At 36.0% G+C, this 12,721-nt stretch overlaps 1 protein-coding gene across 2 annotated transcripts in view; it reads right to left on the reverse strand.

The window, feature by feature from the left end:
* The window catches only part of SPAG6 (sperm associated antigen 6), a 64,961-nt gene that overhangs the window by 34,865 nt on the left and 17,375 nt on the right, over positions 1-12,721 (reverse strand). For both annotated transcript variants that reach the window (XM_012450122.2, XM_012450121.2), the window contains exons 3-4: positions 11,966-12,132; positions 7,713-7,896 (exon numbers count right to left, since the gene is read on the reverse strand). In XM_012450122.2, the coding sequence (XP_012305545.2) occupies positions 7,713-7,896; positions 11,966-12,132 (351 nt within the window). The remainder of the gene's footprint in view (positions 1-7,712; positions 7,897-11,965; positions 12,133-12,721) is intronic.

Raw genomic sequence — 12,721 nt, forward strand, 5'->3', positions numbered from 1 at the left:
TAGAGTATCCAAGACAGAAGCTCTGATTTTTTTTTTCCAGAGGTGGGATCTCACTCTGTCGCCCAGGCCAGAGTGCAGTGGCATAATCACAGCTCACTGCAGCCTGAAACTCCTGGGCTCAAGTGACCCACCTCATCCTCCCAAGTAGGTGCATACCACTACATTCAGCTAATTTTTGATTTTTGTGTTTTTTTTTTGTTTTAGAGATTAGATCTCGCTACTTTGCCCAGGCTGGTCTCAAACTCTCAGCCTTAGGCAATCCTCCCACTTTGGCCTCCCAAGGTGCTGGGACTATAGGTATAAGCTACTGTGCCTAGCCTCTTATCTTTTACAACCTGTTCTCAGAAAGTGACATACCATGACTTCTGCTGGCCACACAGATCAGCCCTGGTATAATGCAGGAGAAGACTAAACAAGGGTGTGAAAACCAGGATATATGATCTGGGAGACTGGCTATCACAGGTCACACACACACACAAGTATACATACATGTACATACACATGCATATATGTATACTTGTATACATGTATGTTTGTATACATATATTTATAAACAAAAATATCTCATATGCCTTTTTAAGACCACAGCATTACCAGCATTACCAGCCTTTTAACAAATATCTACAAAGCATAGACACAGTAATTTTATGTCCTAGCCAATAGAAATGTCACTTAAATAATATAATTTAAAACTCAAAATTAGCCACATTTTAAAAGTAAAAATAGGTGAAAATAAATTTTAATATACTGTAACACAATATATCCAAAACATAATTTCAACATGCAATCAATATTTTAAACATTTAGTGAGATTTTTTACATTTTTTCATATGAAGCCTTGGAATCCAGTGTGTATTTTGCACATAATTATAGCATGTCTCAATTCAGCTATGAAATTTTCATCAGAAATGCTCAATAAATATTTAGATTTCAAAAAGTTTACAGTTGAAAAGGTAGATTCACATGCCCAAGTTGCTCCAATTATATCAAAAAAAGTTTTAATAACTAAGTAATCATTTTTTAAATTTACATTAAATGGCAATAAAATAAAAAATTTAGCTCCTCAAAGTGCACTAACCTCAGTTCAAGTGTGCAAAACTTCCATGTGAATAGAGGCCACCATACTGGTAACACGGTAGTATGAGATCAAAGGGGATATAAAGAAATGGTCTATGGCTAGTTATAGCACAGTGACACCAAAAATGCTAGAGGTCCTATCCTGGAAAATCCTTTGAGGCAATTAACTTATTCCACACTTTTAGAGCAAACTGGTTCATTCATCTAAAACCCTGATAAGAGCAAAGCAGGCTCCAAAAACTAATGGTGCAAAATCAGTCAGCCAACATGATGAAAATACAGTTCCTATGTTCCTGTAAACTATGGATTCAAAAATCTATGGCAAAATAAGATGATGAACATGTCTTATTTCAAAGTACAATTCTTATGCTAACCAAGTCCTGAGCTTCTAATAGCAAACTCTCTTGTAGTTGTGAAATGCTCAACTGGAGTACTTTCAAATTGCAGTCAAGTATATTTTGCTTTGTATACTTCTAGAAATTCAAATGTAAATAAAAGTGGGTTTCCCCCACCCTCAATATCACAAAGGTATTAGGCAAATTTATATACTAGCGACTGGAAAACAAACTAAGTTCAAGAAACAATGTTGTTCAAACTCGAGAAACATGTCATGGTGCACTGTTCAAACCTGGTTTCTTTCCAAACTGCCAGTATACAAAATATCCTTCTCTTTACCCACTCAGCACACATATACTTAGTGACATCCCTCCCACCAGTATTTGCATAAAGCCAAAAACAAAGACTTAAATTAAAAGAATTACACGTGGTATTAGGTAGAGGCAGCATTTTGTGGGGCAAAGAGTTTTCCTTCCTCTTACAACTGCATGTATCACTTCCTCCTATATTTCTACGCCAAAATCTGTTCAGTTGTTATCTGAATGTAACAAAGTTCTTGAGAAAGTAAAGATTCCCCTTTTTTGCCATTGTACAAAAATATAACTCATAATTCATCTTTTTTTTTTGAGATAGGGTCTCACTCTGTTGCCCAGGCTGGAGTTCAGTGACACAATCATAGTTCACTGCGGACTCAACCTCCTGGGCTCAAGTGATCCTCCCATGTCAGCCTCCCAAATAGTTGGGACCACAGGTACACATCACCACATCCAGCTAATTTTTAATTTTTTTTTTTTTTTTTTGACAGACAGGATTTTACTATGTTGCACAGGCTGGTCTCGAATTCCTGGGCTGAAGTGATCTTCCCACCTTAGCCTCCCAAAGTACTAGGATTACAAGCATGTGCAACTGTGCCCAGTTATAATTCATCTTTTATTTAATCTAATGTATAGTCACCCAATGCATTATATATGCTTTTTAATACAGTATTGTACATTGTGTCAATGTTTGTCTATCTGTCTAGATGACCTTCATGCTCAACTGTATTAATTTTTCTGCCTTTAGATTATTAAGTCCCACATGTGAGGTCTTAATTTATTTTACTTTATATAGTTAGAAAGATATGGGAACACAGACATAAATGGCTCAAGTACATTTGATCACCATGATGATGACATTGTTACATAAATGGATTGCTAGCCTCATATAAAAAGCTAGAGGCCTGAGTAACTTAGGAATCTGAGGTCATATGATTATATTTTGTTGCTCCAGATTCTAAGTTTAAAAAAAAAAATCAGAAGATTTTATTAGCCAAGAGTTCTCAACTAAAAATATCACAAGAAATAAAAACACGGAAAAATCACAATTTTTTTTTTAACAGCACACAAACTGAACCCTGAAAATAATCAACCAATTAGGTAACTACCAAGTAAAACAAGGTTATGATTAATTAAAATGTGCTTCTGTTTAGCACATTCGGCCTCTATGCCTAAAGAACATAGAGGGATATTTATTTTCACTTTATACTTTTTTTCACTAGCACCTAACAAAATACAAAGATATTTGTGAAAATAAGTGTTTGGGTCAAAATAGATGTGATACATAATATATGTGATCCCACATACCTCATTTGTCTCTATGTTTGTGTTCCTCAACCCCCTACAATAGAAAAAGGGTATGAAAATAAAGATAAAGAAGCAAAAGACGTTACTGAAGCCAACTGAAATCTAGAGGTATCAGTAAAGATGGTTGTCTGCAGGGCCTTTAAAATAATTTTTTTTTTTTTTTTTTTTTTTTTGAGACGGAGTTTCGCTCTTGATACCCAGGCTGGAGTGCAATGGCGCGATCTCGGCTCACCGCAATCTCCGCCTCCTGGGTTCAGGCAATTCTCCTGCCTCAGCCTCCTGAGTAGCTGGGATTACAGGCACGCGCCACCATGCCCAGCTAATTTTTTGTATTAGTAGAGACGGGGTTTCACCATGTTGACCAGGATGGTCTCGATCTCTTGACCTCGTGATCCACCCGCCTCGGCCTCCCAAAGTGCTGGGATTACAGGCTTGAGCCACCGCGCCCGGCTAAAATAATTTTTAATTATCAGGCTCTAGTCCCTTCTCCACATCCATTCTCCTTCTAAGAAAAATGGTTCAAAGTCCTTAGCTCTTATCTCTGATATTTGTCACTAATATTTGGGTTTTTTAAAAGTTAATTACTTTGAAAATTGCTAAGACTAGATTTAGTGTTCTTACCATAAATAAGTATGTGAGATTTTTTTTAAATTAATTACTGCTTCTTAAGCCTGTTTTGCATTGTTTAGGCTATTGATATTTGTATATGGGTGGCATAAGAAGAATATTCACAAAAATTCTGAATTTTTAAGCTTTTCATTTTATCATTTCATCATTCGATATGAGATAGAAAACAATCAGGCTGCCAGCTCATCTTGAGTCCTTGCTTACATTATCTATCTAGTAAAGGGATACGAGCAACTCAGTGTTTCTATGTCCACATCAGCCCAGCCCTGAAAGCACTGCTCATCTCTGACACAGCAAGCTCATCTCCCAACTGCCATAGAGCTGGACAGAAATCAGGTCCACAAGAGAAAGAAGAGTCACCCAGGTGGAAAGCAGCCAACAGAGATTAGAAACAGAGGTATCTGCCAAGGCTTTCAGGTATTACAAGGAGCTAAAAAAAAGAATGATAGATCTTGTACACGTTCCTTTCTCACAGTGTAAAATGCAAGAATCTCTGAAAGTGTTGAGCTGTTGCCAAACAGTTCCACCATAAATTGTTGTATTACCAGAATAAATCCTTTAAACTCTCTACTTCAATCTCCTCATCTATGTGACAATTATATCAGTAATTTAAAAGTTGTCAAATGTCTAATCAAATGTCTAATTCCTCTTTGCCAGGTTTGAGAAAAGCCAAAGTTTACTACCAAGAAACACCATTTTTTTTTAGCTAAAGGTCCCAAAATAAACACTTAAAACTCATTGTTGAGCACAAATGTGGAAGACCATTCACACAAAACACCTGGATAACTCCTTCTTCCGCACACTTGCAGCCGGGCTGCTGCTCCCACTTCAGTCCCAAGTGTTCTCACTTTGGCCACTCTCTCCACAGAAGGCCATTCGTTGGAAGCACCCTCCACAGAGCCGCAGGACTTCATTCACAAGGCCTGAGGGGGGCTGCTAGGGACCAGGGGAGGGCCTGGAGCCTCCTGCAGCGGCCACCCTCGCCCACCTCCCAGTGGCTGAGCCATCAGCTGAGGAAGCCTGGTGGCTGGGAATTCCACCATCCCTCCTACCTTGCAACTCACACTTCCAGCTGGCACAGGCTCCCAGGCACCCTTTCCAAAACCAAGACTATTCCTTGGAAATGGTGACAGATTTCATATTGGTTGAGTAAACAAATATGTTAATAGAATAACTATACAGTATATCTATGTAAACAAAGTTTATACAAACTTTTTAAAGTTTAATTGATAAATTGGGCTTGGTAAGAGATTAACAACGATAGCTAATAATAAAAGAGAATATAACAACAGACTAAAAATGTTATGTGAATGAGGAAAAAAAGAAGAATTCTGCAAAGTGGGAAAGGGTTGCAAGAAGGAAGAAGAGAGAAAGCCAGTCTGAGAATTCTACCTCAGCTGTCACTAAGGAGCAAGAAAAACTAGGAAAAAAATAACTTATTTATCTGCAAAGTCAGAGGTAAACATTGCTGTGTGTATTCAATAACTGGTGACTCAATCATAAAAATTTAATGATATGATTTTTGGGGGAAAAAACCACCACTTCTGATTGTCAGCCCCAAGCTCCCTTTGGTTGTAAAATGCTTCAAAATCTATACATAGAAATAAGTTTTAGAAGTTGTATTTTTCAAATAAGGAAAATTCAGGTATCATCAATTGGCTTCTCCCTATGCCTATTTTAATTTTAATTTTGTTTTCTGTATTCAAAACTTTTTCCTTCTATTGCCCTTGAAGTTACACATTATTTCTTTTGTATCTCCATTTAAGATTTATGTTTCTTAAACTATCTAACCAAATACTTTTCCACTAATACTCATTAATCTTAATACCTTTTGCTTTTAGACAATCACTAAGAAATCAGATTATTTGAAGGTAAATCCTCCATTTTCATTGATATGGATGTGAGTGATGACTTTTATTGTTTACTAGATAACAAATGCCTTTCCTTCTGAGAAATCTATGCAATAATCTCTTCTGGAAGCTTCTGGGTCCCAGGCCCCTAACTACTGTGAAATATTGAAATTATAGTGGAAATTCCATGTGGGAGCCAGACTATAGCAAGAAATTAGAATGAGACCCCTAAGACAGATCCTATTTATGAATTATAATGATTTTGCCCCAGACTAAGCAAAACGAAGGGATGGAAACGTTATCTATGGGACACCTGCCTGAGAGAGTATCTAAAGAGTTGTCCCTCAAAGCTCTTTTCCAACACTCATGTTGCAATCTGTAATGTGTCCCTCTGACATAAAAAAAAACTTGCTAAATATACTCATGTAGTTTTCCATTATAACCAGCTTTTGATGTAAAACCCTGCTGTAGTTTTCTCCATCGACATGTACTGAACAATAGTCTTAAGGTGAACCTATTTGGAAAACCAAAATCTAGATTTAAGAAAATAATTTAATTATTTGGAATTTAATTCTGAATCATTCTAAACATGACAACAGTTGTCTTTCTCAACTTGCCTTTATACTGTTTTATTTCTATTTTGTCTGTAATAATGTCACCATTTTAAGAACCAAATTAAATATAACCATAGGAGAGCCTCTTACTGTTTCTGTTTTGAAGTTTTTCTTCAATACTGTTTCAGGAAGCATTTAGTGAAGCTATATAGTATAGTAGTTAACATGGGCTTTGGGGCGAGATAGACTCAAATTCCAGTTCCATCATTAATATAATTGTGGATATCCTTTCTAAATTCTACTTTATTTCTCCATTTAAAAGGGAGAGTAATACCCACCCAAGGGTAGCTGCAATCAAAATGAGATAATGTGTTTACACACAGCACACAGCCAGGCACATAAGTAAGTACTCAATATACAGCAGCTAGTATTTCAGATAGAGACATACACTGAAAATCTGGAATATGAAGAAAAAAATTCTTAATTTTACCACCTTAGAATTATAAACATGATTCCTTTGTAATTCTATCCACATAAAAATTAATTTTTACATTTTTATAATTATAATACACAATTGTATATCTTTTTTAACATTATAATCACTTTTCCATGTTACCATGTATAGTTCATAATTACCTTTTAAATTTTTGCCTAAGATTTCATTAGGTTCCATAATTTAGCCACTAAATTTCTGTCAAATATTTGAGGTGTTTACAAATCATGCCATAATAACATTTTCATGTATATAGCTTTTCCATCTAGTAGAATTCTTTCCTTAGGATGAATTCTCTAAGCAGGCTTTTTTAGGGTAAGCATGATCTGTTTCATGACTTTAAGAGTTTTGTTAAACTGCTTTCCACAAGTTTGTAAAATTTGTAGTTCCTCCACCAAGGTGCACATGTCATATTGTCCTTGCTAACCTGCAGTATTAATACTAATATGTTACATTTACTGAGTATTTCCATATGACAAGCACTGATCTAAGTGCTTTACATGTATCATGTCATCATCCTCACAACAAATCTCTGATGTAACCACTATTAGTCATCCACTTCCATAGATGAGGAAGCTAAGGTTCAGAAAGTTTATAAGCCATGTCCAAGGTCACACAGCAACTAAATGGTAGTATCTAAACTAAACGCAGACCCTGTCTGATGCCATGGTGCTCTTAATCACCCGGCTATATTGCTACTTTACTCTTCCACTACCATCTCCCACTTAAATAACAGGTTTAAAAGATCTTCATTGATGTTTTAATATGCAGCTTGTTGATTACTGGCAAAGTTGATCATTTTTACATATGTTTATTTTAAAACTGTATTTTTTTCTTATGTTATTTGTTCATAAGCAATTTCTGTAATGTGATGGGGAAAATTCTGTTCCTCATGTGCTTTTTACCAATTGGGCACGTCAACAACATTTCTCACAAGAGGCCCAGGTCCCTTCTTGATGACCCCTCTGAGCTGTGAATTTATAAGGGTTATTTTGTGAATATGTAATCCAAACAACCTGACCATCATTCAAAATGTACCTCTCATCACATACAGAAACATCATTAAAACACCATCTATGTTTTACTAAGCAAAACTGGATTTACCTAATAAATCTAAATTGTAATAATCCTATTTTAAAATATGCTCCATTACCTGCATTATGTCTTGCAATATATCCAAGTGCCCAGGCTGCAGCCTCCTTGACTCCAGGGTCAAAATCTTCCAAGCATATGACCAGTGTATCCAGTGCTCCACAATCAACTATTGCCTGAGCTAGCTGGGGAGAATGTTTACCAACTGCTCGTAACACAAAGGCAGCTGCTTTCTTGTAGAAGCGCTACAAGGGCCAAATAGACAAAACCCAAAATGAATTGAGCGCTTATATAACCAAAATCTAAAATAGACCAAAACTAACATAAAATAACATTAATATAAATAAAGCTCAACAGCTTTTGAATATAAAAGATGAAAAACATCCTACAAAATAATTTTTGATTATTTGATGTTCCTTCATTGCTTCTGTTCAGTAACTAAACTGAAAACAAGGTAGGTTTTACATTGTATTTCAAATGTTTTACCGTGAAGCATGCATTTGGAAATTGTATAAAATAAATTATAAAGATATCTTCCACAAATTCATAAAATAATGAGATTTTATGTATCTGCATTATACCAAAATGTATTGTTTGACCCTTGGGAACTCTTGGATTGTTAGCATGTGCAACTAAGCTCACTGCCAACTGACTAATTCATTTCCTTTACTTACCCTCAGTCTTTGAGCATGGTAAGCCTTTCATGACCTCAACTAATCTTTCTGGTGTCCCAAGTTATTCTGAAATAACAACCATGTTCCAAGATATGCTTACCAATCATCAAATACGCAAAAAGGCAAAACATTAATGACACATTTTAAAACTTTTCCTGGTAAATAAATCTGCCAAACGATGAGATATAAGTTATTTATTTTCTCTAGAAATGCTTTTTTAAAAGATAAAAGCATATTACTTACCATTCTGTAAATTTTGAATACTACTTCATATTTTTATTTCCTATAGACACATTTTATCTGACTAAGGAATGAGTAAATGAAAGTGAAACACAAGACTAACATGTTTCTCTTCACATCACTAAAAACATTAAATGTATAGGAAATATGTGGCTGTGATACTCACTGTGGTTTTATGGTTAGCATAATGACACAGTGATGGTCTCCTCTTTCTGTTATTAATAAAACCAATTAATCCCCTATTTTACATTCTAAGTTTCTATTTCTTCACAGTGACTACTAAAAAGTGATTAGTTGACTACAGCATTTAATTTGAAAGCATTCTATTCACTTAGACTATAATATTGATACAATGAAAATTACAGGAGAAAAAAACACATCAAGTATATATTAAACATAGTATATCTTAAAATTTGGTATATGTTGCTAATATAAGAAATATGCTATGTTAGTACTGATGTTTTTGACATTTTTTTTTAGTTTCTTAAATTATATAAGTAACCAAATTTCTACAATTTACTGTAAAAATTAGTATAGAGTTTTGAAGTAGATTTCCATAGATCATTTTCTTACAATTGTGGGGGAAAAAATGGTGATACATTTATTTTCATTACCTTAGCTAATTTGGCTTTTTATACTGCAGAATTGTCAAATTTACAGACCATTTATGGGCATCGTCACTATTAACTACAGTGCCTATAACTCACACTTTCTGATCTCATTCCTTCTTTCTCCTAATTTTCACTTCCCCCAAATTCCTAACACTCTTCTCTCCCATTCCAGACCAAAAGAAATGCTTTTCTGAAAAAAAAAAAAAAAAAAAAAAGCAAAACCACAGGACTTTGTACCTCATAAAGAAGAGATTAAATCTCCTGTGAGAAATGACTTAAAGGCTGGTAGGTGAGGGAGACAGAAGCTTGTACAAAGCCCTCATGTTTTTACTGCCTCCTCACTTTTCTGCGCTAGTGCTTTTTTGTCTCTCTACAACTAATTAACATTCATTCAACTTAGAAAACTTCTACTGAAAATCTTCTGTGTGGGATACCAGACTACAGACATTGCTCTCAAAAGAAAGCTAAAGGTCCAAGAAGAAAGTCCAACAGTATTTGGTGATAGAAGGAATATCCACAAGAAAAATAAAATTTCTCTGACACCTTGTAGAGCTGTAACAGGCATTAGTAAATGACTCTCTAGGCCAGGCACGGTGGCTAACACCTATAATCCCAGCACTTTGGGAGGCAGAGGTGGGCAGATCACCTGAGGTCAGGAGTTCAAGACCAGCCTGGCTAATGTGGTGAACCCTGTTTCTACTAAAAATACAAAAAATTAGCCAGGCATGGTGGTGTGCAACTTTAATCCCAGCTACTTGCAAGGCTGAGGCAGGAGAATCACTTGAACCCGGGAGGCAGAGGTTGCAGTGAGCTGAGATCATACCATTGCATTCCAGCTTGGGCAACAAGGGCGAAACTCCATCCCCCACCCTCCTCCAAAAAAATGACTCTCTGGTCTATAAACATAGGGCAAATTTCTACACCATTAGGATTTATTTTTATTCTGGCAAAACACACAAAAAATAAAATTTACCATTTTAACTATTTTAAACTATACAATTTAGTAGGATTTAGTGCATTCTCAATGTTGTGCAACTACCACCACTGCCTAGTTCTGGACTATTATCATCACCCCAACAAGAAACTCCTTACAAATAAAGCAGTCACTTCTCATTCCCTTCTCCCTCCAGCCCCTGGCAACTACTAATCTGCTTCTGTCTCTATGGATTTGCATATTCTGGACAGTTCCTACAAATGGAACCGTACATCCTGTGGCCTTTTGTGTCTGGCTTCTTGCACTTAGCATAACGTTTTTATGGGTCATCCATGATGTAGCATTTTTCTCAGTATTTTATTACTTTTATGACTAATAGTCCATTGTACAGATATACAACATTTTGTTTACCCATTCATCTATTGATGGACTTAGGTTGCTTTTACCTTTTGGCTATTGTGGATGCTACTGCTATGAACATTTGTGTGCAAGCTTTGCTGGTGCATCTGTTTTCAATTCTTTTGGATATAGAAGTAGGAAAAGAACTGCTGAGTCACATGGTAACAACTGTTTTACTGATTACGGACCTGCCAAAGTGTTCTCACAGTGGTTGGCCCCATTTTACATTCCTACCAGCAATGCGTGAAACTTCAGATTTCTCCATGTCCTCACCAAGACTTGTTATTTCCTTTTTATTTTTTTATTATGGCCACCTGGAAAGGTAATAAGTGATACCTTGTTGTGGTTTTGATTTGCATTTCTTAATGACTAATGCTGTTGAGCATCTTTTCTTATATTTCTTGGCCATTTGTATACATTCTTTGGAGAAATGTCTATTAAAGTCCTTTGCCCATTTTTCTTTTTTTTTTTTTTTTGAGATGCAGTCTTGCTCTGTTGCCCAGGCTGGAGTGCAGTGGCGCAATCTGGGCTCACTGCAACCTCTGCCTCCTGGGTTCAAGCAATTCTCCTGCCTCAGCCTCCCAAGTAACTGGGACTACAGGCACACACTGCCACATCCAGCTCATTTTTTTATTTTTTTTTTATTTTAGTAGAGACAGGGTTTCACTGTGTTGCCCAGGCTGGTCTTGAAATCCTGAGATCAGGCAGTCTGCCCACCTCAGCCTCCCAAAGTGCTAGGATTAATTGTCTTGTCTTTTTGTTACACAAATACGGATTTAATCCCAAAGATATGTCAAGAAAGCTGTGTCCCTAGGTTATAATAAACTAACAGAATAGAATGAACAGCCCAAAACCTACCTACAGGTGATCCTTAACTATTGTGAAAACCAAATAGCTGGCACTGTATAGAAATAAAAGTGGTACCAGATAAGAGGGGGGAAACAGGGCACCTTTAGACAGTGCTTAACAGAATTGACATGCATTTAACTTGGTAAAAAACATGTATCAAACCTTCCATTACACACATTTATTCTCCTCTTCTTTTTGGTTGCTTCTCTACTCCTTGCTTCAAGGGTGTCTCTCACTATTTCCCTTAACTTGGTTTCACCAGCATATAAGGATTGCTGAAATCAACAATTTTTCTAGGGTCCATAGACTTCCCTAAGACAGATCTGATAGCTTTGTTTAAAACTCCCATATACAGAAATGCTGCTTTATATATAATTTCTCCAAAAAAATATATTTTCTACTTATATTATCAATAAAAGAAAAGTGGTGGTTATCAGCACCAGTGCAAAATACCCTAGAAATACTATTACATGCAGCTCAGAGAATTAAAGATTGTGTTAACCACCTAATAATTCTGATGCCTACAGGCTTGCAAACTGTATCCAAACTGTCACATTTTAAAAAATCTAAAACAAAAAACATATAACTAGTTTTTTAAAATTCTTACATTCTGTTCTGCCAGTGAATAAACAAGTTGTGGAAGAATGTCGCCCTTCACAACAGCTTCTGCGAGGTCGTCATTATAATTGGCCAATCTCCCAAGAGCCAAAGCAGCAGTCTGTTGAATTGTTGGGACCACATCCAGAAGAAGAGGCCTCAGCAAAGACATTACACCTGAGTATTATGAAAGAACAGAAATAGGCAGAATTTAAATTAAAAAGCAAAAATACAATTCAGCATATATGCAGACAGTAAAATTAAAGGGAAAAAAGTCAGTGAAAACAAACCTATTCACTAAAAACTAATGGGAAATTTAGAAGTACCTACCTGACCAAGACACAGAATAATACAAGCTATCACTATTAAACATGCAGTACAGCATGGAAATAAGAAAGACTTTGAATTTAGGTAAGAATACCTGATTCAGCAAGTACTGTCTATGTGACCTGATAGGGTTGTCATGAGGCATGCAGAGAAAGGTTGTAGAGTATGCTATGATGTCTAACACAAAAAAGACAGGGCTTCCCCCCAGACTTTGCAAATCTTATCTTTCAAGGCTCATTTCAGGGCCTCACCTACATATTATATCCAAATAAATTTCTTGGAGATAAGGACATGTATTACTAGTTCTCATCGTAGTCATCCTAGGGTTGAATGCATAGTAGGTATATCATCATCATCACCATGACAGCAACAATAGTAAAAGTAGCTCATATTTATCAAGCACTTATTATATGCAAGCACTGTCCTAAAAACTTTTTTC

Source organism: Aotus nancymaae, unplaced genomic scaffold (assembly GCF_030222135.1).
Source record: "Aotus nancymaae isolate 86718 unplaced genomic scaffold, 86718_ANA_hifiasm-v0.15.2.pri h1tg000077l, whole genome shotgun sequence".
In the NCBI taxonomy this organism is placed as follows: Eukaryota; Metazoa; Chordata; class Mammalia; order Primates; family Aotidae; genus Aotus; species Aotus nancymaae.